The 25,960-nt window shown below is 39.0% G+C and overlaps 8 gene segments (V, D, J or C); all 8 read right to left on the bottom strand.

The window, feature by feature from the left end:
• The window catches only part of LOC112629379, an 881,832-nt gene that overhangs the window by 206,103 nt on the left and 649,769 nt on the right, over window positions 1–25,960 (bottom strand).
• The window catches only part of LOC112629380, a 766,638-nt gene that overhangs the window by 179,311 nt on the left and 561,367 nt on the right, over window positions 1–25,960 (bottom strand).
• Window positions 1–25,960, bottom strand: part of LOC112629366 — a 772,346-nt gene that overhangs the window by 226,564 nt on the left and 519,822 nt on the right.
• The window catches only part of LOC112629369, a 661,469-nt gene that overhangs the window by 191,552 nt on the left and 443,957 nt on the right, over window positions 1–25,960 (bottom strand).
• LOC112629376 overlaps window positions 1–25,960 on the bottom strand; it is a 484,771-nt gene that overhangs the window by 175,237 nt on the left and 283,574 nt on the right.
• The window catches only part of LOC112629375, a 451,949-nt gene that overhangs the window by 158,217 nt on the left and 267,772 nt on the right, over window positions 1–25,960 (bottom strand).
• Window positions 1–25,960, bottom strand: part of LOC112629378 — a 416,220-nt gene that overhangs the window by 170,350 nt on the left and 219,910 nt on the right.
• LOC112629377 lies at window positions 7,568–8,489 on the bottom strand. The segment is given in 2 exon segments: window positions 7,568–8,090; window positions 8,261–8,489. Coding segments are annotated over 2 exon segments (372 nt in total).

Here is a 25,960-nt window from a genome sequence, read left to right as displayed (position 1 = left end):
TAATGAAGAAACATTCCAAGAGACACTTTTGGAGAGTTTTCAGTATATCTCATGCTTGTGTCTGCAGCAACTGGAGGCTCTTTTCTATCTTTTAGGATTTCCAAGCAGAGGAACCAGAAATCACTATAAACATGAACTCATCCTCATTGAAATGAGCCAAGTGTACTGCAGTGAAAAAGTTAACCAGGTCTGATACTCAGCTTGAAGGATGCTGGAATGAAAGCTGTGGTGGGTCTCAGACTAAACACTGTAAGATGCCTGTGTGCTAAGGGACAAGAAAGAAAGGAAATCGCTTTACCTCGGGTAAGAAGATCAGGATTTGGGGAGGCAAAAGGCTCACAGAATCATTGGACAGACTGGAGAAAAAGATTCTAGGCTCGACTTCCAGGAGTGATGCCCAGAACCACCCATCCATCAGCCTTGTAAGAAGACTGCAGTCCTATCCCTATGCCAGCTGCCTCCAGTGCTGCCAGCAACAGAATATGCAGCCAAACAGGCCCAAACAGGAAGTTACTGCTCTTGGCCCAATCAAAAAGATGCTGCTGCTGCCTAACCCAGACCACGTGGCCCCCACTGCCCCTAAATCAAGAAAAGGGATGCCCCTGCCTAGCCTGTTCCTCAGGTGGTCATCTCCCAATCAAAGACTTGGCTGAATACAGGTCTGCACTGTAGCTGCAAGGGAGCCTGGAAATGTGGTTGGCAAGGCAGTTGTCACAGCACTTGGAATGATAAATGTAGAGATGGTGTTTGAATCCTTTCTGGAAGCCATTAATGACAGTTGTTCACTAAAAAAGAATGCCTGGAGAGACACAACAGTAATTATAGGGATAACAGAAATATTCTTAAGAATTACAAGTCCTCAGCCTTAGAAGATGAAAAATGATAGTAAATATGTGAAAGTATTTAAATGGCCACAAGAGATAGTGAAATGAACTTTATCATTATAACAGCAGAACTGAGGTTTGAAGTTGATGAAAGTATAAAGACTTTATATCATACATAGCCACATTCTTACAGGTGTCAGCATAGTTTGAATTTATCATACTTTGACATTACATGTAAATGAGTTCAGGAATGAGAAATAAAAACTAGTTTTTAAGAGTAATTGTATTACTGATAACAGAAAAAAAAAAAAAACCCTAAGTTTACCAAAAACTTTTGTCATGCCATATGGGTAATGCTTATTCTTGTCTTGACTTTTTTTTTTTTTTTTTTGGAGACAAAGTCTTGCTCTGTCACTCAGGCTGGAGTGCAGTGGTGCAATCTCCACTCACTGCAACCTCTGCCTCCCGGGTTCAAGTGATTCTTTTGCCTCAGCCTCCGAGTAGCTGCAATTACAGGCATGTGCCACCACACCCAGCTAATTTTTTGTATTTTTAGTAGAGACAGGGTTTCATCACGTTGGCCGAGCTGGTCTCAAACTCCTGACCTCAGGTAAGCAGCCCGCCTCGGCTTCTCAAAGTGCCAGAATTACAGATGTGAGCCACCGCACCTGGCCTCTTGCCTTTACTCTTTACCTAAGCCAGATAGGGCTGTTTCCTCAATATATGAAATCATTCTTTGTTTGAAAATGAACAACAATGATAAGTGACTAGAGCCAGAGAAAATGAAATGTATGAAATATTAATTAAAGTATTAAGAAATATATGGCTAAGCAATAAACTCTCTTCTAAATCCTAGACATACTTGAAGAGGCCCTCTTTCCTTTAATCCTTTTGAATGGTTCTTCCCCGCCACCACCACTCACCCTTGGGTAGTTTCCACACGCTTGCACAGATGAGCGTTCTACTGAATACTTGAGGGCACCCTTGGCAGATCTCTAGGTCCTCTCTGTGGCCCTCTCTCCTCTCGCATATTCTGTCTTATGAACTTTAGCTGCCTTAGTCTTCTCTGTCTCAGCTCTGTTGCCTCAACTCAGGGAACCTACTAGGTTCTGCCTCAGTTTTCCTTCTTTGTGCTGTGGCCTAGAAACTCTCTCAAGGCAATAAGTTATTGTAATGTTGGGGCTCGCCTCATTTGTTTCCCATCTTTCAGGATCATGGTCATTTATTGCTTGGTGTACCGTGTTTTGGAAATTGTTGATTTGTGTAATTTGTCTGGAGCCTTCTCGGTTGCTGTTGTTTCAAGTGGAAGGGTAAATCTGGTCCCTGTTACTTCAGCGTGGCTGGAAGCAGAAGTTTAGATAAAATGATTTTTAGTGGTTATACTCATCAGACAAATGTGCCCCTGGTTTTTAAATCGACTACTTTGTTAGAATTGGTGTTTCTTTTCCTTCTGCACTTATTTAAATAAAGCTCTCACCAACATTTAAAAAAACAAATCTTTGTATATATTGGATTGTTTTATTAAGAAAGGAGAAATTTCTAGAAGTGAAATTACAGGGTCAGAGTGCAAGGACTCTTTGATGTATATTGCCATATAATTTTCAGGTCCTATGAAGTAGTTTCCTGTACAGTGGAAGTGGACGCTGGGGGCAGCTTTTTCCACCAGTAGGATCCAAGGGAGTAAATCATCTGGTGGTCCTGTGGTCTGTACTTGCCTCTGGGTCTCAGTTTGCCAAGTCAGTGTATATTAATGGGTCCTAATCTATAAGGGTCTTTCTCTACTTGTCTCTTGGACTCAACATCCTTTCACAGGCAGTGATGAAGGAGGTTTTCTGCTTATCTTTCTATGTTTGGCTTGAATCTGGCAGGATCTGCAGTAAATCTAGCAGAAAATTTCTGGCAGATTCAAGTTTTGCCATCAAGTTCGTTTGGACATGCAGCTTTACCTGCTCAACACCATTTTGATTTTAATTCCCAGTTGTGGGACCACCTCTTTCCTGATCTCAAATTCTATTCCACATTACTGAATAGGTTTAGTATCAAGCTTTAGCATTCTTGCTGTCTCACATTATTTTAATGTAACGTCTCACATTATTTTAATGGCTCAGCTCTGAGCTAAGAATGGAGCTTTAAAATATGACTTTGTAAAAATACAAATCAGTACTATATTATCATATACCTCAAGTTTTTAAATAATCCACATAATGTGTTAGTTAAAACACGTACTGATAGTGCCTAGAATTGCAGCTTTGCACTATTAGCTGTTGCAAGTACCCAGCCCACTTGAATAACTGAAGAATATTCACTTATTCCTCCAAAAACCACTTGTTGGCCTCCTTCTAGATATCAGAATTGGGCTGGTTACAAAAGAAATATCAGGGATGAAGAAACACAAGCCAATGTCCTCACAGACCTTACATTCTCAGTGAGGCAAAAAAATCAAGTAAGCAAACAAAGAGGCAACACCCAAGGGCATAGAAAGAAAGTCAGCAAGACTAAGTTACTTCTGATGACAAAGAAGAAATGTAATTTCACACAATTTTTTCTTCAGTTTCTACTATTGTTAAATACAGTGCTAATCCCTTTGTAGATACAAAAATGAACAAAACACAGCCCTTGAGATCGAGAAACTCTCATTATCAGAGCAGATGACAAAGCAGGATAAATCATTGAGAACACTCCTGACTCCAGGCACTATGCTAAGCACTAGGGGCACTGTAATGACCAAGACGTGGTTCCTGCCCTCATGGAGTTTGTGGTCTATCAATTTCACCAGCTGTCTGATTCATGGAAATGAGGCTTGAAGTCAGAAACATTGGGCCAGACTGAGTTTCTCTGGAGAGAGTTCTAATGGTTCCCATACCGACTGGGAGCTGGTGCCTGGTAAGTGCTCTCTAAGCACCTACTGAGGTGCTGAAGGCCAGATACAGGAGAGGGGAAACTGACCAAGGCAGTGGTTTCTACTAGTTCATTCGTTTGATTACAGGAGGGCATTGACTTCTACCAGAAACAACTTGAATTGCTAGCTTTGGCACCTGATATTCTTTCTGTGATCCTAGTGTCCACACAGTAAACTCTGAGGATGCTGAGAAAATTGAGACCAAGAATTCTGTCTCTGAATAATCTCGTCAAATCTATGAGGAAACTTTTATCCATATTTATGTTTTATTGATTTTTACTTGTGCATTTATTCAATGGAAAAATGCCTTCACTTTCAGGAAAGACCAGTGGACTTTCAGATGAACAAGACTTTATTTTATTTCATAAGAACAGGTTTTTGTTTTGTTTTGTTTTCCCTCTCTGTTAGGGCCAGCATCTCCTGTATCTTCTCTCTGTCTCACCCTGTAATTCCACTTGAACCCTCTAATCTCAGCACTCTTTCTTTCAGGAAAGTGACACAGGTGTGTCCAGTACTTCTTAAAAACAGGAAGCTAGGAACTTGTATCACCAATAGAGAAGCTGTGGTCAGTAGTCACTGGGACAGCTACATAGGCCAGTATCTAGGGCTTTTGAAGGGGATAAGGCACTACTGAGAGCAGACGGGCAATGTTGTGTCTTCTGGCTCTGTGTCCTGTCTGTTCATAGGGAGAAAAGGCATGTCTTAGCTTATATTCCCTTAAAAGATGAGTCTGAGATAAAGGTTTGCATGCAGGGCATTTTTGGGAAGTGATCTCATGGAGCAGGAGTGAGGGATCAAGGGAGTAGATTTGGGTAGTGAAGAAAGCCAATGCAATGGTGCATAATGCAGCTGGCCACCATATGCATGACTGGTGCCTGATCCTGACATGACCTTCTGAAGAGCCTTTTGAAATATGCTTCAGACTTTTCCTCATGCAGTGTTGCGGGAAGTCAGGGACCCCAAACAGAGGGACTGACTAAAACCGTGGCAGAAGAACACATTGTGAAAATTCCATGGACATTTATTAGTTCCCCAAATTAATACTTTTATAATTTCTTACGCCCGTCTTTACTGCAGTCTCTGAACATAAATTGTGAAGATTTCATGAACATTTATCACTTCCCCAATCAATACTCTTGTGATTTCCTATGCCTGTCTTTACTTTAATCTCTTAATCCCATCATCTTCATAAGTGGAGGATGTATGTTGCCTCAGGACTCTGTGATGATTGCGTTAACTGCACAAATTGTTTGTAGAGCATGTGTGTTTGAATAATATGAAATCCAGGCACCTTAAGAACAGGATAACAGCAATTTTCAGGGAACAAGGGAGATAACCTTAAAGTCTGGCTGCCTGTGGGCCGGGTAGGACAGAGCCATATTTCTCTTATTACCGAAAATGGGTAAGAGAAATATCACTGAATTCTTTCCCCAGTAAGGAATATTAATAATTAACAGCCCTGGGAAAAGAATGCATTCCCAGGGCAGGGCCTCTAAAATGACTGCCCTGGGAGAGTCTGCCTTTATGCAGATGTAGATAGGGATGAAACACGCCCTAGTCTCCTACAGCACCCCCAGGCTTGCTAGGATTAGGAAGTTCCAGCCTGGCAAATTCTAGTCAGACAGGTTCTCTGCTCTTGAACCCTGACAATGCATGCACAGCGGGACATGGAAGTTCATTAGTGATTCTAGTTTCACCCTGACCTTCTGCCTTGTGACCTTTTGTCACCCTTGAAGCATGTGATCTCTGTGACCCGCACCCTGTTCATGTACTCCCTCCCTTTTGAAAATTGCTAATAAAAACTTGCCGGTTTTACGGCTCAGGGGGCATCACAGAACCTGCCGACATGTGATGTCTCCCCCAGACACCCAGATTTAACATTTCTCTCTTTTATACTCTTTCCCTTTATTTCTCAGACCAGCTGATGCTTAGGGAAATAGAAAAGAACCTACGTGAAATATCGGAGGCTGGTTTCCCCCAATACTGCAGGGCATGGGGGAGGCTGGAACCATTTATTCATTTATTTCTCCCATTGTTCAAAAGTGAGCCCAAGAGTGTTTCTTTCTCCTTTCTCTTTCTCCTTCTTCTTCCTCTCCCTTTTCTCTCTCTACTATTTGTCTTTGGGAAATGAAGATATGAGATCCAAAATGCAAAAAAGCCAACTTGGGGGAGTGGTGCTAAAATGTCTAGAATCACATTTAGGCTTATAGAGCAATCAGTTCACATAGGGAAACCAATGGAGGTCAAGGGAAAGGGAATCTTGAGGGGAAAAAAAAAGAAATTAAGGTGCTGAAAGCATTTGAGAGAAATTATTAATAAATATTTTTAAGACTGTGTTGAAGAACTTGGAAAAAACAGGACATTGACATAGAATAAATGAAAAAAAAAATGTAATTATTAACTAAGAAAATACATTGTACCAGAAAGGAAATATACTTATAGTTGTCATTTTGGTTAGACAGTGGCAATATTTATGTGGTCATAATCATATGTGCATTGACTGTCTATTTAACCCCAGCTTATGATATATATAAGTATGTTGAGGTGAGAGTAGTGGCATGCTGCCATAGAAGGAAGTCAATAGATAATGCTTAATAATGATAAATCAAGAGTATATACATATTAATCAGAAATTGCTAGAATGGATTTGAATTGGAAGGTGGGGGTAGAGCATGGGCTAAGGAAGGAACAGATCTTTATAATACTATCGGCTTTTTAGATATGTGCAGGTAGTATTTTGATTTAAAGAACCTTTGATTAAAAAAAAGAATGTAGGCCGGGTGCGGTGGCTCAAGCCTGTAATCCCAGCACTTTGGGAGGCCGAGATGGGCGGATCACGAGGTCAGGAGATTGAGACCATCCTGGCTAACACGGGGAAACCCCGTCTCTACTAAAATACAAAAAAAATTAGCCGGGCGAGGTGGCGGGCGCCTGTACTCCCAGCTACTAGGGAGGCTGAGGCAGGAGAATGGCATGAACCTGGGAGGCGGGGCTTGCAGTGAGCTGAGATCCGGCCACTGCACTCCAGCCTGGGCAACAGAGCCAGACTTTGTCTCAAAAAAAATAAAATAAAATAAAATAAAAATAAAAAAATAAAAAAAGAATGTAGCTATAATTTAATATATATGATTAATGTTGTTGAGTAATAAGAACAATTATAATCATAAAACTTGTTTTGATATAAGAATTCCACTGGGATTGGGAATAATAATGAAAAGAATCCTTGGGGGATATAAAGAACCATTGATTTAGATACACTGGGTTTGATATTCTGCTTCATGAATTTCCACAAATGCAAGTTTCCATTAGAGATCTCCACATGAAAACTTAGAACCTGGCCTTTTTTCTAAAGAAGTCACTGAGCTTCTCCAGAAGCATCTCTTACCAGTCTTTCATTTCCGCACCACAAACCAAACCATAGAGTCATCCTTCTATTATGTTTTCTACAGCTACTCTCTGTTTTTCTCAACACTATTAAAAAGGCCAAGTGCTGGACATCATTAGGAAAGAATCTGAAAACTAAAATTATTCTAAGGTGCTTATTATTTATATTCCACATACTTCTTCAATGATTTGTGGTATTAACCCATAATGAGTATCAGCAAACTCATGCTGCATCTACAACTAATACCAATAATTGATACCCTTTATGTAACACTAACTATGTGCCAGGAAATGTGTCAAGCACTTTTTGTATATTACCTCATGTAATCCCCAGAATTGGGGTTAGGTACTATGGTTAACAGTGTTTCCTTTTTATAGTTGAGGGAAAACTGAGGCACAGAGAAGTTAAGTAACTTGATCAAGATCATCCAGTTAATAAGTAGCAGAATCGGGATTTTTATACCCTGTATATTTTACTTCCAAGGTAAAAATCACATATCGTCTGGTTAATATACTTGCTGATGATGCTGTAGAGAAGAGAGATGGTCTAGAAGGGGAGAATATTATATTTTAAAAACTTAAAAATTTGACATCATCTGACCAAGGATAGAGACAGACAAGTCTAAAAGACAGGAGTAAGAAATGATGCCTCCGCTTTAGAGTTTAGGTATGGGCTCCAGGTGCCTGGAGAGCACTGTGTCTCACAGCACAGATGTAGATGGCAGAGTCTCTGGGCTGGGAGGCTGCGATGTGCAGGGAGCTGTGCCTTTCCTGTATGTTTATTGTGGCAATTAATCTTCCATTCTTCTTCTTCTCTGAGCTCAGCATAAACAAAGAAACAATGCCTCCTCCTGGATGCTGTTGCAGCCAGTGTAAGGAATTTATTCCTATTGAGTAACTGCAGTTGATTGTGATAAATTCTCCTTCCTGGGCAGTCAGGTCCTGAGGACTCTGCTCCACTTCATTTTTGGCGGCACTTACACCTGTTCTCAAAGACATCATCAGATACAGAATATTACAATTATTGAAACATTTATACACATTTATTTACACATTTTCAGGAGGGCACTCCAGATTAGCCACTTGGAATCCCTTCTTTCCCCTCCCCAGAAGTTTTGTAAAATATGTCATGTCCTGAAACTCCCCAACTTACAGCTTAGCTGAAGCCACAAAATAGCCAACAAAAATTGCCGGATCTTCACCATGATTATGGCAGCTGAAGCTCACACAGGTCTCTGTTGGAGGATTTTGGAATATATGTTAGTTGGACACAGGAGTCTTTTATTTTTAAAACGTCTCTACATTTACTTTAGAAATCAAAAGGGATTCTTAGTCCATCAGAAGCAGCAGAAATGCACACTTAAGAACATTTACAGTTTTACCTGCAAAGTGAACCATCCATGATCTTTTAAATGTAACACCCACATTGCCACCTAGTGGCATGAGGCGTAGACATTTATTATGCAGGTCAAATACTTGAGCCCAGGAGTTTGGGGATACAGTGAGATATGATCATGTTACTCCACTCCAGTCTGGGCAACAGAGCAAGACCCTGTCTCTAAAACAAACAAACAAACAAACAAACAAACAGCCCTCTCACCGACAATACAGATAGAGAACCAAACTTAGCATCCTCCTACTAGGAGTCCTAGAAGTAAGGTGGGGGTAATGTGGGGGAACAGAAACCTGATGATTGTTTGACTTCAGCCAGCTATGATAGATCAAGTAGAGTAGCCGCATTTCACACTATATCTTTTGAAAACTGAAGGCCAGATCTGTTCTTTTTTGTAAAGGGGTCCTTATAAATATCTCTGGTTTCTTTATGTGACATCCTTGTTTCTTTCTGCACATGGTATTATTTCAGACTACTTTATTAGTTTTATCTTTTTTTTAGACTTGCTACAGTTTGTTCATGTCTCTTCAAATGTGATTCAAATATTGTTGCCCTGTCAGGGTATTACTGTACTCATCTGGTTTCCACTCATTTTATTGTTATCTATGATAATTTCAGTTGTTTTATCACATTGGTGAATTATTTCAAGCTTGTAGTCCTTTTCCAGTTTGGGGATTCCTTTCTAAAGAGATGACATAGAGGTCATGCTTGTACCAAGTAACCTCCTTTTTCTGGCAATAGCTTGTTGGATCTGGGTAGATACTATGCTCATTAATTTGAACTAGAGGTACAGAAACAGCAGTTAGTGTAACTAGAGCTTTAAAGCCCTGTGGGATTCAAAGCAGACTCATCTCTTAGCAAACAGAACTGGGTATGTTCAAACTGAAGTTGTTGTGGAGTAGAATATGACAGGTTTACGGCGGAATCTGATTTCCCAGGAGGAGAACAGATTATACATTCAGAGAAAAGTAGATTCAGAAAGATTCAGAAAGCCAATTGGTGATTTTCTTCTTTCTGTGAGCCCTAGCTGTATTTTTCACAAATTGATTTTATGAGACTTTCTAATATCCTTTCCGAAAATCTTTTCCTTAATTACTTTGAGTGCATTACACAACAAATACTAAAAATTTAGGATTTCTTCTTCCAGATATTACAACTCATTTTATAAAACTACTGTATAAATATATAGTTATCTCCATTAAATTCTATGTTGGCAGTTTCAGTTTATCTTTCCAGTTTGTTCAGATGATTTTCAATCTTTAATGTATGCTGTAAATAAACATATTAGCTGGACATCATTAGGGCATCATCATCATATACCAATCTCAAAATTTGCTATTTGTACATTTAATGGGCATGGGCATACCTTGTGTGAATTTACATAAGATCAATGTGAACAGGTCAGAGTGAAGGATAAAACATGAGGTGTAACAATAGGGACATTTTTCTAAATTGTATATTTATATATGGCCATTCTTTCAGCTGAGGATTCACCAAGTCTAGCATTATGTAGAATGGCGAAGTGAATAGAGGATACGGTCTAGATTCAAATGAACTTAGGGTTTGAGCCTTAGTCTTACTACTTACTAGATTCTACTGGATTTTTCTATTCAGTACTCCAATCCTCAGCTTCCTTATTCATAAAATGGGGATAACAATACAAAACTTGTAGTTTTGTGGTGGGAATTACAGATAACATTGGGAGTTAACAAAGTATAGAATTTAAGAATGCAGGCTTTGGGCTTGTCAACCTGTATTTGTATGCCAGGTCTTCCCTTACTAACTCTGTGTTCTTGGGCAAGTTAGTTAATTCTTCTGTATTAAAGATAGTTTCCTTATCTTTAATAAAGATTGCACCTACTTCATGAGGTTGTAGTGAAGATTAAATGAATTAATGTATGCAAAGCACTTAGAACAACACTTCATGCACATTAAGCCCTTGATAAATAAATGTTAGTTCTTATTACATCTATAGTACAATAGGGCCTGTGGCAAACACGACACTCAACAAATGATAATATATATATATTTTTCCCATTGATAGAGTGAAAACCAAATTATTAAATGTCTTGCAAATATTTGACACATTTAAAGTCCATGGAAGTCCTTTGAATTTAGCAGGCTTGTTTTAAAAATGTCTTTAGTGAGCTCATTCTGGCTTGGTACTGATCACTGCATTATTTTCTAAGAGCCCACATATTATCTGTTAATAATCTGCTCTAGAATTTTGCTGGGTATCAATCCACTATTTCTGTGTTCATGTGTTGGGGATTTCCTTCATTCCCCATAGGTTTTCAAAAAATTCACCCAATGCCTTGCCAACCATGTCTGCAAACTCTTTTCGTATGTTGGGGATTAGTTTAAATGACCCAGAAGACTTGATCATTTTGAAAGCATCTAAGTTCTCTCTTAGTATCTCTTCATCTGTCATAATTTTTCATTTCTTCATCTCCAGTTTGAAAATTATACTTTTTTTTTCTTATTTTTTTTGAGATGGAGTTTTGCTCTTGTTGCCCAGGCTGGAGTGCAATGGCATGATCTTGACTCACTGCAACTTCCGCCTCCCAGATTCAAGCAATTCTCCTGCCTCAGCCTCCAGAGTAGCTGGGATTACAGGTGTCCACTGCTGCCCCCAGCTAATTTGTGTATTTTTAGTAGAGATGGGGTTTTTTGCCACATTGGCCAGGCTGGTCTTGAACTCCTGACCTCAGGTGATCCGCCTGCCTCAACCTCTCAAGTGCTGGGATTACAGGCATGAGCCACTGCTCCTAACCCAAAATTATTATATTTGATGAAGAATAGAGGATGAAACCAGGAGTCGAAGTGCTCTACCTCTTCTTTATTCTCTGCCAAATTATTCTGTTTTCCTTGATATGTAAATTAAGCTTCCTCCCCACCCTACCATCTTCATTTCTCCAAACTGTTCTAAAATGCTTTTTATGTTCCACTTCACATTTTCTTTAATCTTTAACTTTTTTCATTAAAAAGTTTCCACTTTTTAATGATTTCCTTAAAGGTTCATGCCATCTTTGCTATTCTCCTTTGTCTTTGTGTCAGTCAACATTTTTATAATTTTTAGTTAAAATCTGAGTTAGTATACCTTCCCGTACTGCTATAGGTTTTATCAGGTGGCTCCATATTTCATATACTTATTGGAGTTGTTTGCAATGGAATAGTAAGAATTTAATTTTTTTAGAGCTTCTTGTTCCATTAATAATCACATCTAGATTATTTGGTTGTCTTCTTTTTTATTGAGGTAAGCACAAAACATAAAATTCATACTTTTTATCACTTTAGAGTATATAATGCGGTAGCTTTTAGTATATTCACAATGTTGTGCAACCATCACCACTATCTAGTTCAGAATATTTTCCCCAAAAGAAACCCCACACATCTCTTAAGTAGTTCCTCCCCATTCCCCACTTCTTCCAGCTTCTGGCAGCCACCTACCTGCTTTCTGACTTTGGATTTGCCTATTCTTGGAATTTCATATAAATGAAATATACAATATGGGCATTTTGTATCTGGATTTTTCCACTTAGCATAATGTTTTCAAGGTTCATCATGTTGTAGTAGGTGTCAGTACTTTAATCCTTTTTATGGCTGAGTAATATTCCATTGTATAGAGATACCACATCTGGTTTATCCATTTGGATTACTTACACTTTTGGCTACCATAAACAATGCTGTTATGAACATTCATGCACAGGTTTTTGTGTGGACATATGTATTGTGGGTAGATACATAGGGCTGGAATTGCTGGGTCATATGGTAATTCTATGTTTCACATTTTCAGGTGCTGCCAAACTGTTTGCCAAAGTGATAGCATCATTTTACGTCCCCACCAGCAATGTATGAGGGTTCTAATTTCTCACATCCTTGATAAGACTTGTTATTGTCCTTTATAAAAAGTCATCGCCTTGGCCGGGCACGGTGGCTCAAGCCTATAATCCCAGCACTTTGGGAGGCCGAAACAGGCGGATCACGAGGTCAGTTGATCAAGACCATCCTGGCTAACACGGTGAAACCCCGTCTCTACTAAAAAATACAAAACCAAACAAACAAACAAAAAACAAACTAGCTGGCGGGCGCCTGTAGTCCCAGCTACACGGGAGACTGAGGCAGGAGAATGGCGTAAACCTGGGAGGCGGAGCTTGCAGTGAGCTGAGATCCGGCCACTGCACTCCAGGCCGGGCAACAACAGAGCAACACTCCGTCTCAAAAAAAAAAAAAGTCATAGCTTTTTACTCAGTGCAAAGCGGTATCTTGTGATTTTGATTTGCATTTGTCTAATGACTAATAATGAGTACCTTTTCATATGCGTATTAGACATTCTTGTATCTTTGTTGAAGAAATGTCTATTTAAATCTTTTGCTCACTGCTTGAGTTATATTTCTATTATCGAGTTGTAAAAGTTCCTTATATATTCTAAATATAAGTCCCTTATCATCAGGTCCATAGTACATATGATTTGCAAATGTTTTCTCCCATTCTGTGGGTTATCATTTCATTTTCTTGATGGTGTCCTTTGAAGCATAAACAAGTTTAATTTTGTTGAAGTCCAACTTATCAATGTTCTATTTTATTGCTTGTGCTTTTGGTGTTGCATCTAAGAAATCATTGCTTAACCCAGGATCATGAAAATTTACTCCTGTGTTTTCTTCTAAGAGTTTTACAATTTTAGTTTTTCCATGTAGGTCTATGACCCACTTTGAGTTAATTTTTGTGTGTGGTGTGAGTAGGAGCCTGTGAGAGAAAAGACGATATGTTGATCATAATGGCCTGGGGCTGGGCATGGGGTGTGGTGTGGTATGACAAAGCAGTGGCCATGCCAAGCCCTATTAGGATGGTCAGCACTAGGCAGAGAAATTGCCGTGAGAGAGAGAGCAGAACTGCTATGGTGGGACTTGCAAGTTCCAGTAATGCTTTGAGTAGTAATCTGCCCCTTCTAACCTACCTTTTTTCCACTTTATCTCCATCTTAAATTTGTGTGATTATTTTTATTTCTACTTCACAGATGAAAAAAACTAAAGCTCTGAGACATCAATTAAGTTGGCCAAATTTGCATAGCTAATAAGTAGTAGAGCCAGGACTGACATCAAGTCATCATATTCTGATTCCTACACATCATGCAAGAAAGCCTGAAGGACAAGAGAGAACTGACCTAATTGAGAGCAGGGATATTATCTGAGACCCTCTTCCCTGACCCCATTTTCTGTCAAAGAAACCCCTATGCCCTGGAATTAGAGGCAGTTACATCTGCTTTTGATTTTCCTTATCTTCTAATAATGTCTTAACAGGACTGTCTGTGAGAGAGAGAACAAGGCTCTACAACCTGGGTTTTCCAGCCTCACTACATACTCCCTCTGGGCCACTGAGGTTTTTGTATAGTTCCCCTGTGCTTTTAGCACAGTGTCTCTCAGAAGACAGCAGTACACTGCTGAGTCTGACACCTGCACCGAGTATTTCACAATGTGGGAGTTTTTGTCTTTAATATTTCCGACTCCAAAGTTTTTGCTGTTTTCCATCGTCTGTCTCTGAAGAAGCTGCAGAGGTTTGTTGGGGTATTGGACATACCAGAAAAGGGTAGGGTACCCCACGGATGTGTATGTGCAGTTCATAGTCACGGATGCTCCCTCCAAGATGGTTATTTGGCCTGTCTGTTTGACTGAATTGCTGCCAGTTTCTCCTGTAGGGGGGAAAGAAGTACTGGTTTTATGGGTTTGGCCAGAGTTGTATCTTTTGGAGAAGGTTTTTATAATTTTGAAATAATAAAAAAATTTTAATAAAATGTACTTACCAAACATTAACATTAGAATTAGAAAGTCCAGAGAGGAGTTCATTGTTAGTGTCTCTGGCCTACCAGAGGGCATCACTGTTGAAGTGAGGATACAAAATGATTCACAGTTGTACTCAGAATTCATGCATAAGTTATTATTTCATTGGTGAATAGCACCCCCACATGACAAATTAATGAACGGTTATAAGACGTTATCTGCCTCTCAATGTTCTGCTCTGTGTCCTCACTACTGTCCTCATTCTTAAGAGTCATTTTGGGTGTGAGGTGGTCTTTTTGTGCAAAAGGGGCTCACCACACTCCTAAGTCTATTATCTCTACAACACTTATTCTAAGGGAGAATAATTTTCACTAGAACTTAGACATCACATGTCAGTATTTTAGACAGTTGTTTTAATATTTTCAGTTTTTATAAACAATATTGTGATAAATCTATGCTTACATAAACCCTCTTCATACATGTAATTATTTCCTTAAAACATGGTGCACTGGACATACATTGTGACCAAATATCCAATGGTGAGGTGTTAAAGTCAATATCTGGGCGAAGCTAAAGCTGAATCTGAATATCGAAAAATAGAATTAACTTCAAAAATACAAGAATAAATATGAAATTCTATCTAAAATGTAATTACTATTATAATTGTGTTAACAAAGACTTAGCATTCACATTTCAGAGTTTAGCATTACAGTAAAAGAGCAGTAACCTCTCAGGACTGTCTGTTGTTTGATTGGTCCTGTTATTACCATTTTTCACATTTGCAAAATTTTTTACTGAAAATGGTAGTGAATCAAGGTATTTTTGGTTGTCTCTTCTAGAAAAGGGTAGTGCTGCGGGGACACATTCCTTTTTTATCTGGTCTTGAAGATCTATTTGATAATGATGGTGCAATTCAATGGAAGTCATTTTGCAAAGTCTACTTAGCTTTGTTTTTGTTTTTGTTTTTTGACTGCTTGTTTTTTTCTCTTTTTTTTCTTCCTCAGTCCTGGCATAATTTTATCTGGTTTCTCAGAAATGGAAATATTTCACTTCAAATATGCAATCTTGCACTTAGACTTGAAGTGACTTGGCTTACAGCTGAGTATTTGCAGTCTTTATTTCTGGTTACATAATAAATGGCTCAAGACTCATGGTGCCAGAGGAGGTTCTTGGAGTAACAGAAAAAAAAAAAATTTTATGATATGTGTGTGTGTGTGTGTGTGTGTGTGTGTGTGTGTGTGTGTCTCAGTAACCACTATTTTGATAGCTGGAAAAAATGAATCACATTGTTTTTTATGTTTCTTTGATGACTAAAGAAGTTGTATACCTCTTTATAAAGTGGCCATTTGTACTACTTTTTGTGAACTGCTCATTTTCCCCAGGAATATTAATGTTTTATTATTGTTATGGTTGGAATGTGCCCCCCCAAAGTTCACATGTTGGAAATTTAATCCCCAATGCAACAGTGTTGAGAGGCGGGACCTTTAAAAGCTCATGAGAGCTCTGTCCTCATGGATAGATAAGTGACATTATCACGGGAGTGGGTTAGATACCTTGGGAGCGGGTTCCTGATAAAAGAATGAGTTTGGCACTTTACCTGTATCCCCTTCTTGCACGCACTCTCTTGCCCTCTGCCTTTGGCCATAGTGTGGTGCAGCAAGAAGGACCTCCCCAGACGCAGGCCCCAGGATCTTTGATTTCCCATCTTCCAAAACTGTAAGAAATAAGTCTCTGTTCTTCATAAATTACACATTCTCAGGTATTCTATTATAGCAGCACAAAATGGACTAAAACAGTTATTGATTTATTTTAATTTTAAGGGTAATTTACATTTTAAATACAAAGGTATTATCAGAAAATCACATTGTACATATTTTAAATAACTGATGTCAAAGAACTTTCCTTTATTACATTACTAAGCTTATAGTTTTGATCAGTGAGCTATAATTAGAGGACAGATATGGGCAAGGTTTTGACAAATCTTTCCTTTCACCATTTTTAAGATGCAGTCTCATGTGCTTTGCCTAGTGCTTGAATAGAGGTTTTCTGCAAGTGGAAAGAGGTTTTAATCTTAACCTAATGGGCCTGAAACCTTTGTAATCTTCCTTTTCATTTATCATGATGCCTCAGAGACAAGGCATTTTGATATCTCCTTGGGATATTTGACATACAACAAGAGGCAGGTACCTACCCATTTTGTATGTACAGTTCAATGTCAGGTGTGCCCCTGAAGAAAGGGTCACATATCCCTGTGTCTAGGTCACTGAGTCTCTAGTGGTTCTTCCTGGAAAGCCAAGGTTTTCATTAGAATGAATGGAAATGACATTGACTCTAAGTAATAAAATGAGAAATAAGATAAATTATAAAACAGTCAAAATTTTAAACTGTCATTTTGCTCACCAGAGAGTAACAACCTCGCAAGCATCGAAGTGGAGGCACTGATCATGGCTGTTCCAGTGCTGGCGACTGTGGAGAGCCCATGATCTCTCCTGGCTTGCATGGGCTGTCTCTCCCAGGATTGAGGCTTCTACCTCATACCATTGGTTGCACTTCCCTTCTTTAGATTTTGGGAAGTTTGTCTTTTAGTACTGGTTCCTCTTTCAGATGTGAGACTCTAGGATGACTAGACCTACTGGGTTCTTAAAGGTATATACAAGTACTTGGCATGACTACGGGTAGGAATCTTTTAAATCTTTAGCCAAAACACACAAGTGTTTCTGCACTGGAGGAAGAAAGAAAACAAAGCACAACACAATGCCATCCTGTTTTGGGCTAAGGAGTGAACTCTAAGTATTACTTAGAATTCTTTTTGAATTAGTGGTTAGAAGAGGGAAGCTCTGACTTGTGAGACACATGCTACCCTTTCTGTGTCTAGTTAAATCAAAAGAAATTAGTAATGATGACGATGATAGCTAATATTTACTGAGTGCTGAGTGATGAACCAGAGGCTTTGCGTACATTAATCCACATGACTGTGAAAAGTAGGTGTTAATATTATTGTTCCCATTTTATAGGTGAGGAAATTGATGATCAGAGAGGATAAACAAATTGCTCCAGGTCACACTGCTCAAAAGTGGTGAAGCCAGGATTCAATATCTGATCTGCCTCTTTATTCTCTGAGTCCACAGGACTTGACTGTCTGTTTACAGCTTATTCAATAGTTATTTACTAGACTCCAGACAGTATAAGGGTCTGTCAAGTTTAATATTTGTTGGATAAATTAATCAGTCAATAAGTGAATTAAGTATTTGATTTCAGAGCCTAGGAATTCAACTAGAACATCCATCTTTTGAAGTGTTACTTCCTTATATCCCTGCTCTTTGCCTTAGAAGAGAAGTTAACAAAGGCTCTCAGCAGAAAGCCCCAGACTGGCTATGCGAAATGATTTTTTTTTTCTTCTAAGACGGAGTCTCACTCTGTTGCCCAGACCAGAGTGCAGTGGTGTGATCTCAGCTCACTGCAACCTCTGCCTCCTGGGTTCAAGCAATTCTCCTGCCCTAGCCTCCTGAGTAGCTGGGATTTCAGTTGGGTGCCACCATGCCAGGCTAATTTTTTTTTTTAGTAGAGACGGGGTTTCACCATATTGGTCAGGCTGGTCTTGAACTCCTGACCTCAGGTGATCCACCCACCTTGGCCTCCCAAAGTACTGGGATTATAGGCATGAGCCACTGCACTCAGCCTGGCTATGCTAAATGATTTTTAATAGTGACGCAGTGGCTGGGTGGGGTGGTGCATACCTGGAGTCCCAGCTCTGGAGGCTGAGGCAGGAGGACAGCTGGAGCTCAAGAGTTTGAGGTCAGCCTGAAGAACACAGTGAGACCCCCATTTTAAAAAATATTTTTAAAATAAAATAATAATAGTACAGTTTCTCTAATGAGGGTAGAACTCTGAAATGTTCAGGAGAGTACAAAGTTACTCTCTAGACAGCACCACGAGTAAAGGCAATAAATGTTTCCCACTTTGAAGTTGCAAAAAAAGCTCACGGTACAACTCAACCCCTTATTTGGTTTGACTATTAACATCTTTATGCATATTTTTTCCTGTGCAAATAGATCCCTCCAAGCATCTGGATCTCTGCCACTGCTATGGTCCTAGGTGAAGAGTTTATAATAAATATGTAGATATCAAAAGAACAGGACATCTCACCATCTCAGAGGTAATTTGAGGAGGTGAGGCGTTTCTTTTCTACACGAAGCTACTCAGTTAATTTGCCCTCACTCTGTATGCCACTAGGTTGAATTGTTATCAAATTAATGTAAGGTCTTTCCCATACTCCTGCCTGTAACATTGATATCTGAATAATTTGTTTGAGTGATGGCATTCCAAACTAATGATCAGGGCCAGCTTCAGTATGAAACCTGTACAGTCTCATAGAACTCATGTTTTAATGCTCCGCTGTTGCAGTCTTCAAATTCTTAGGAAGTTTTGCATTTTCATTTTGTACTGGGTCCCGTAAATTACATAGGCAGTCCCACTAAAGGCCTATGTCTCCTGGTAGCTCAGGGACTGAGCGTTCTTGTCCACTTTTTGATTATTCCACCCTGTTCAGATTGATGAGACAGCAGAGATCTTTATTACATAGGCTTTCACAGAGGCATGTGGATTTTTATTTTCCCTCTGCTCCGACTTCCACTACCTTTATCACCACAGCACAATTTTCTAAGGTCCTTAAAATGCCTAGATTTGAGTAGGGAGTCTTACACAACAGAAGAAAGCACAAATATTGCCTTCTGGAAGATGCCTTCACAACAGACCTTCTTGCGTCTGAAATTAAGACTCCTTCCTGTCATTTGCCCCTAAACTCACAGGTCATCTGCAGTCAACAGATCTACAGAAAGGCTATCAGATATGTCTTTAGCCCCTTTTCCATCAGCAGGAGCAGTAACAATACCTGCTCTTCAAGGAGCTTTTCTGGTGGAAGAAGCCTCTGTGCTCAGAGTAACACCAGATATTTTCGGTTCTGATGTTAATACAACAATCTTCCTCACTTTCATCTTGACGACCTGCAGTCTATTCTCAGCACGGCAGCCAGAGTGAGACTTTTACATGGAAGTCAGATTATATCACTCCTTTCTCAAAGCCTTCCATGCTTCTCATTCCACCTAGTTCTAGAACATGTTAGGCATTTCCTAATTTAGGACTGGACTCTGCTTGGAAAACTTGACCCAAATATATGCAAGATTCACTCTCTCATCTTCTTCAATTTTGCTCAAATGTTATCCTTCCAGTGAGCCTACTCTGACACTTTACCTAAAATTACAAGGGAACCACCCTTCTGTGGCCCCCTCCAGAATTCCCTATCCCCTAACTTGCTCTGATTCTTGTCTTCATAGACTTATCTTCTTATATATTGTAATGCAGAATATATTAATGCTAAAGAGACTCTCTGAAGAGATGTAAGTCATAAACCATATAGTAATTTACTTATTATGGTTAATGCTTACTAGAATGTATTTTCTATAAAATCTGATTATCTTTGTGCATTTTTTAAAAGCAGATAGCTCAAGTGTCTAGAAGAGAGCCTGGTACCTAGTAGATACCCATAAACACTTGTTGAATAAGTTAATTATTTGATCTGAGAACAAGCACACTTTCTGCATTACAAAGGGACTGAAGACATTGTCCTCCATGGCTGCACGCATTCATTCGACATTTATACCAACTACATGCTAGGCTCTGTGCTAGTGAATTTCACACACTGAGAGGTAAGGGTAATGGATTCCCTGCAGGGTGACCTTCCAGAGAAGGAACTGGCTCTCCTAATAGAGACCCAGACTAGAGCTTCAGGCAATAAATTTTGTAAGAGAGCTGAGGTGGCAGATCAGGACTGGAGGCTGCAGATTTCCTTGATTTTGCTATAATCATATAGTTTGGAGCCCAGCCCACATACTACAGTAAGGCCTAGTGCTTCCCCAGTAATGCAGCCTTAAAGTTCCATGGCTCAAGACTGGGTTCTCTTTCTTAGGGTCTCACATTGGCCATGCTACATTGCTGTGTGCTGTTTCAGAATGTAGGGTACATACTGCCCCTGGGGAAACCACACACCTGCTCTTTCTCTTGTCTTTATGAATTTTCTCTAGTAAACACTGTTCTAGAAGATCCAGTATGTGTGCTGTTTACTTTACATATACACCATCTCATTTTAAATGTCATATAAACTTTAGAAAGTGGTTATTATTTTTTCCATTTTTTTTAATGAGAAAAGTAGACTTAAATACATTATGAAACTTGCCTAAGGGTATAGAGCTCATAATAGAAGAGTTTGAATACTCAGAAATTCTTTTTGATACCAAATCTGGTGTTCACACTATTACATTATTAGAATCTCTGAATCTAAATGGAGTGGACTAACAGTTTCAAATATGATAGTTTCCTTCTTTGAAATCCATTTTTTTCCCTTTTAAATCTCTTGCCATAAATTCTGAGGATGAATCTTATTGGTCCAGTAAAGCGAGATTGTGAAAGGATCCAGTGAGATCAAAGGGTCAAATTATTGATTTTGTATTCAAAATGGACTTAAAAAGTCTTAGGAGGAAAAAGTATCCTGAAATAAGGCATTATTTTGAGTTGCAAGAGCCAGGTACTTGGTAATTTTTCTTTTTGAGAATTTATATGTCGAGCAGAGCCTGAGGTTTCAAGGCAGTTTTTAAAAATCACAAATCCTCTCTAAAACCCTGAGCTAGTAAGGCAGATGGTAGAAACCACAAGATAGGTTGACTGTCCACTGCAAAAAGAGCTTTTGCCTGCTTCCCATCCAGAGCTCTGAGAAGATCTAGCTTTGTGAAATGTTCTATTGCAACATATTGCAGACGCAGTAGAGTAGAAAGGACACTATGGTCTTTTAAAATGTTGTCTTCTAAAAATATTTGCTTGCTTGAGGGAGCTCATGGAAAGTAGCTGGAAAATGAGAACCATGTCCCTGCCACAAGGACCTCATTGAGGAAGGTATATAGTGCATAGACTAAGTGAAGGATGTGCTTGAATCTCAGAGGATCAACAAGTCCAGCAGGAAAGGAGATGGGAGGCAAGGTAGCTGGGAGAGATGGAAGAGCGTGCATGCTGAGTCTTAGAGAAATTCCTAGAAGGTGCACCTGACATGTACACTTAGATTTCATTGAACAGAACTTAGTTCATGCCAATACTTAGCTGTAAGGAGATCTGGGCAACACAGATTTTATTCTGGGGCAGAGTAAAAGAGGGGAAGATAGGAGAATGGATATTGAGGAAAAAATATCAGACTGGACCACACAGGATGAAGGACTTTATATAATGATGAAAATCTAGAAGAAATGAATAATTTCTTGGACATTACTAATGCTAAAAAGACTATCTGAAGAGATATAAGTCATAAACCATATACACCAAAAACATTGCAGCTAGATAAATAAAGCAAAAGCAATTTGCAAAACTTGACAAAATAAGTGAAAGATTTCAATAGTCTTTTTCAGAATGTGACAGATTTTAGAAAACAAAAACAAGGACATAGGAAGATTTAATGATATGATCAAAAAAGTTGAATATATAGACACACATACATATATAAATTCATAGCTTTTGAATATAATTATTATGATTATGTACTTGGGCTTCAAGTAAATCTTAATGAAAGTTTTTAAAAAGTACAGCTCATAGAGGTGCATTCTCTGATCATAATTTAGTAAAAATAAAAAATGTTAACTCTTTTGATATTAAGAAACAACTTATAGATAAGCCTTGAAGCAGACACACTATTAAAAGAAAAAATAACCAACTGTGTTAAAAGAAGTGAAAAAGAGACTAGTTCACATCAAAACATATGAGACAGGGTGAAAGAAATACTCAAAGGAGAATTATTCATCTCAAATGCCTCTTCTGGGACATAAATAGCACAATTCAGAAAAATGTCTCCTTTTCTAATCTCTGTGGTAAGTGGACTTGGCAACTGGTGTATCTGATTATGATGGGTCCAAGTATTTTATGGAACTTCTTGTTAGTAGAAGCTCTGGTCATGGACAGCAAGTGCCGGAAGCTTAGAGTCACCAGAAACATTCCTAAAGGTCCAACTGGGGGAACAACATATTTGGTTTAGCACGCTCTAATATGTTGGAGATTGTCACCTTTGATAATATTTTCTTACTACACCATCACACCCTTAAAATCAACTGGTTCAATTTTGAATGTATGTATTGTTTCTTCAAGAATAAGGTTTAATGATATATTTTCAGTGACAGTAAGTGATTCTAGGAAAAGAAAGCAAAAAATCTATATACTCATAAGTTGGGAAGGAGTCAGGAAAATTGGGAAGGCAAAGTGGAAAGAACTTAGTTTTTTATGTTCTAAAGATCAAATTAATGAAATTCTCAGTTCTATTCATTTGCTTTAGGGTTAGTTTATATTCTTGATCTGAAGAAGATATAAAAGTTCATCTTCAGAATCCAAGAGTTCTCTCTAAGAAGGAAGAGATTTGGGGACTTAAGTGGATATTGTTCCTTCAGTTAATTAGATTGGATTGAGCAATATTTTTTCCCTGTCATGAATGGTTTACTTGTGAAATTGTTTTCAGCATGAAAATGAGTATGTGAAGACATGCTGTTAAATGCTCCAGAAAGGTTACAGAAAATCTGATGTAACATCCTGTTGTCTGATTATGTAACAACACAACAAATAAGATCATCAATGCAAAATAAAAATTTCCTGACAATCAGTCATTGACAAGGAAACTTGCTTTGGTAACAGGTCAAGAAACTTGAAATTTAAGATATGAGTATTTATAAATACAAAGTCGAAGTTTGTTCAGCCTACTCGGTCAGAGTGAAGCCTCTGCTTGACTCAAAGGATGATGGAACTAGTCAGTTTTTCATGCCAAATTTTATTTTATCTAAATATGGAAGTTATTATAGTCCCTGCTGGAGGCTCTGAGGGGTAGCAGGAGCTTTTGGTCTGTACACTGCTGTGGCTGACTTTTCATAATCTGCCAACAAATTGCTGCAGAAGTTGATTTGCTTGTAAAGACTCTAGGGGCAATTTAGAGATACAAGTATTTTTAGTTTTTAAATGTTTTTAAGGTGATTTTCCTTAGGAGGGCCCAAATGTTGAAATGTTAAGGTCAGCCTTTACATTGTAATGGTAATTTCTGAAATATTGTCGCTTAAAAGCCTGACTGAATCAAGTTTATTATTTTTCTAGAAGTTTGGGGTGAAAATGTGATGCAATTGATATCTGAAGGTACTGACTAGTTTATCTCTTTAGTGGGACAGGAAAACTTATTTTCAATTATTTTTTATAACATTCAAATTGGGAATTTCTTATAAGACAACTTTCCTGGAAGTGAAATTCATTCTAATCTAATCTGCAATGGGAAAATAAAGTTTAATATAAGTTCTACAGTGTAGCAAAACAATTACAAAAAAAAAAAAATGGAGGGAGGAGAAGAGGAAACTGGCAAATAATATAGGAAAAATATGATGTTCTTCTGATTGGCAAGGACACTCAGATAGTTTTGGAGTAAATCCAGCCAAAGGATACATTTCCCAGAAATTCTCCACACATTGAGATAAACAGGTACTTAGATCACATGGATATTATCTGACTACTGTAGTCAATATTTTAGCAGGAAACGCTAGGTAAGGAACTTCACATCGAACTTTTTTTTTTTTTTTTTTTTGAGACGGAGTGTCGCTCTGTCGCCCAGGCTGGAGTGCAGTGGCACGATCTCGGCTCACCGCAAGCTCCGCCTCCCGGGTTCCCGCCATTCTCTTGCCTCAGCCTCCCGAGTACCTGGGACGACAGGCGCCCGCCACCTCGCCCGGCTAATTTTTTTTTTTGTATTTTTTAGTAGAGACGGGGTTTCATCGTGTTAGCCAGGATGGTCTCGATGTCCTGACCTCGTGATCCGCCCGTCTCGGCCTCCCAAAGTGCTGGGATTACAGGATTGAGCCACCGAGCCAAGCCGCGAACATTATTTATTTATTTATTTATTTATTTATTTATTTATTTATTTTTTGAGACAGAGTCTCGCTCTGTCACCCAGGCTGGAGTGCAGTGGCGCAATCTCCACTCACTATGAGCTCCGCCTCCCGAGTGCACGCCATTCTCCTGCCTCAGCCTCCCGAGTAGCTGGGACTACAGGCGCTGGCTTCCACGCCCGGCTAAATATGACATTCTTTTATAAAACATTTATTCTTTCTTTCTTTCATTAGTAAATGCCATATGTTACATTCATATATAAAACAAATAATAATTCCATATTTCATAGGAATTATTTGTGACAGTTGCACTACATGTAAAATCATTCCGTAATGGAACACTAACAAATTCTGACTGTGAGGCAGTAAAGGATGAGACCTCATAGTCTCAGGAAATACATGTTTAGGATTCTACTCTCAGCTTGAATACATTTTCCTTTTAAAAAATGTTCCACAGTTAAGAAAATAAAACAGCATCTTTTTTCACCCATTTCAGAATTTTCCTTGCAGAAAGAAATGCGCAGACAGTGAAGGAAGCCTCACAGCCATAGTTTCTGCAGCAGAAGTGGGCCCACCAGCTGCAGGTTTGGGTACAGACTAGTGGCGTCAGGGAAGCACTGTGTGTCCACGGCACAGAAGTAGGTGGCAGAGAGGTCTTGCAGGGCGGCTGTGATATGCAGGCTGCTGAGACGGGCTTTCGTATCAAGTGAGGCCATTAATCGTCCCTCCTGCTTCACTGCTCCATTTGACAGCAACACAAACAGAGATTCCAGACTTTTCCCAGGATCCTGCCTGTACCAATACAGTCTGTCTGAAGCGGTTGAATAATTGCAGTAGATGGTATAGTTTTTTCCCTCCTGCGTGCTCAGGAACAGAGGGTTTTGTCCCACTTTCAGCTCTCCACTTAACCCTGTCCAAAGAGAACATTTCAGAAGGAGGCATTTGCTGGTTACCCCAATAATCCTGTTCCTCCCCAGGGAACCCACATGAGTTGCATTGAATCTTGTCGCTACCCCCAAACATTGTATGGACAAGTTCTTTCCTCCCATGGCTCCCTTTTCAATGAACCCCCAGCTCACGGTCTAGTTGAAGCCACAGAATCACTGCTAGTAGCTTCTTCATTTTTTTTTTTTCTGTCTAGTTCACTGAAGACTCAGATTTAGGAGCCTTGAAAGCTGGCCAGGGCTATCCAAATATAGTAATTTTTTTTTCTCTACAGAAACACGATTTCAAAAGATGTTCCAACCAATTAGAATCATATCCTGCAGTCCCTCCCTTTCATAAAAAAAAAAAAAAAGAGAGAGAGAGAAAAAAGAAAGAAAAAGAAAAATTAAAAAAAAAAGAGTGGGGGGTTGGTTTGGACAGAAGTTATGAATGGAAACAGTGCCCTCTTCAGGATACTTAGAGAAATTCCTGAGAAAGTAATTAGAATTGATGCTTCTTGTAAGCCAGCAAGGTGTTCCTAAAAATTTCCTGGTAAATTAACTCTTTCACATCTCGTTGAAAGATTGATTGATTCAGTGAGGAAATTTTACAAGTGACAGAAATGTATCTCAAATGAGCTTAGGCAAGAAGAGAAATGCATTGACTCCAATAACCTTGGCAAGAGCAGAAGTGTATCTGAACTTCAGGCATCCAGGGTGCCAGGGAACTTAATCCTTCAAGACTTTTCATTCTGTGTCTTAGTTTCATTCCTCAACCAGATTCCAGCATGAAGCAGGAGGAATGTTTGTAAATAT

Source organism: Theropithecus gelada, chromosome 7b (genome assembly GCF_003255815.1).
Source record: "Theropithecus gelada isolate Dixy chromosome 7b, Tgel_1.0, whole genome shotgun sequence".
Classification (NCBI taxonomy): Eukaryota; Metazoa; Chordata; class Mammalia; order Primates; family Cercopithecidae; genus Theropithecus; species Theropithecus gelada.
Note: the sequence above shows the minus strand (reverse complement) of the source record. Positions and strands in the feature narration are given on the sequence as shown.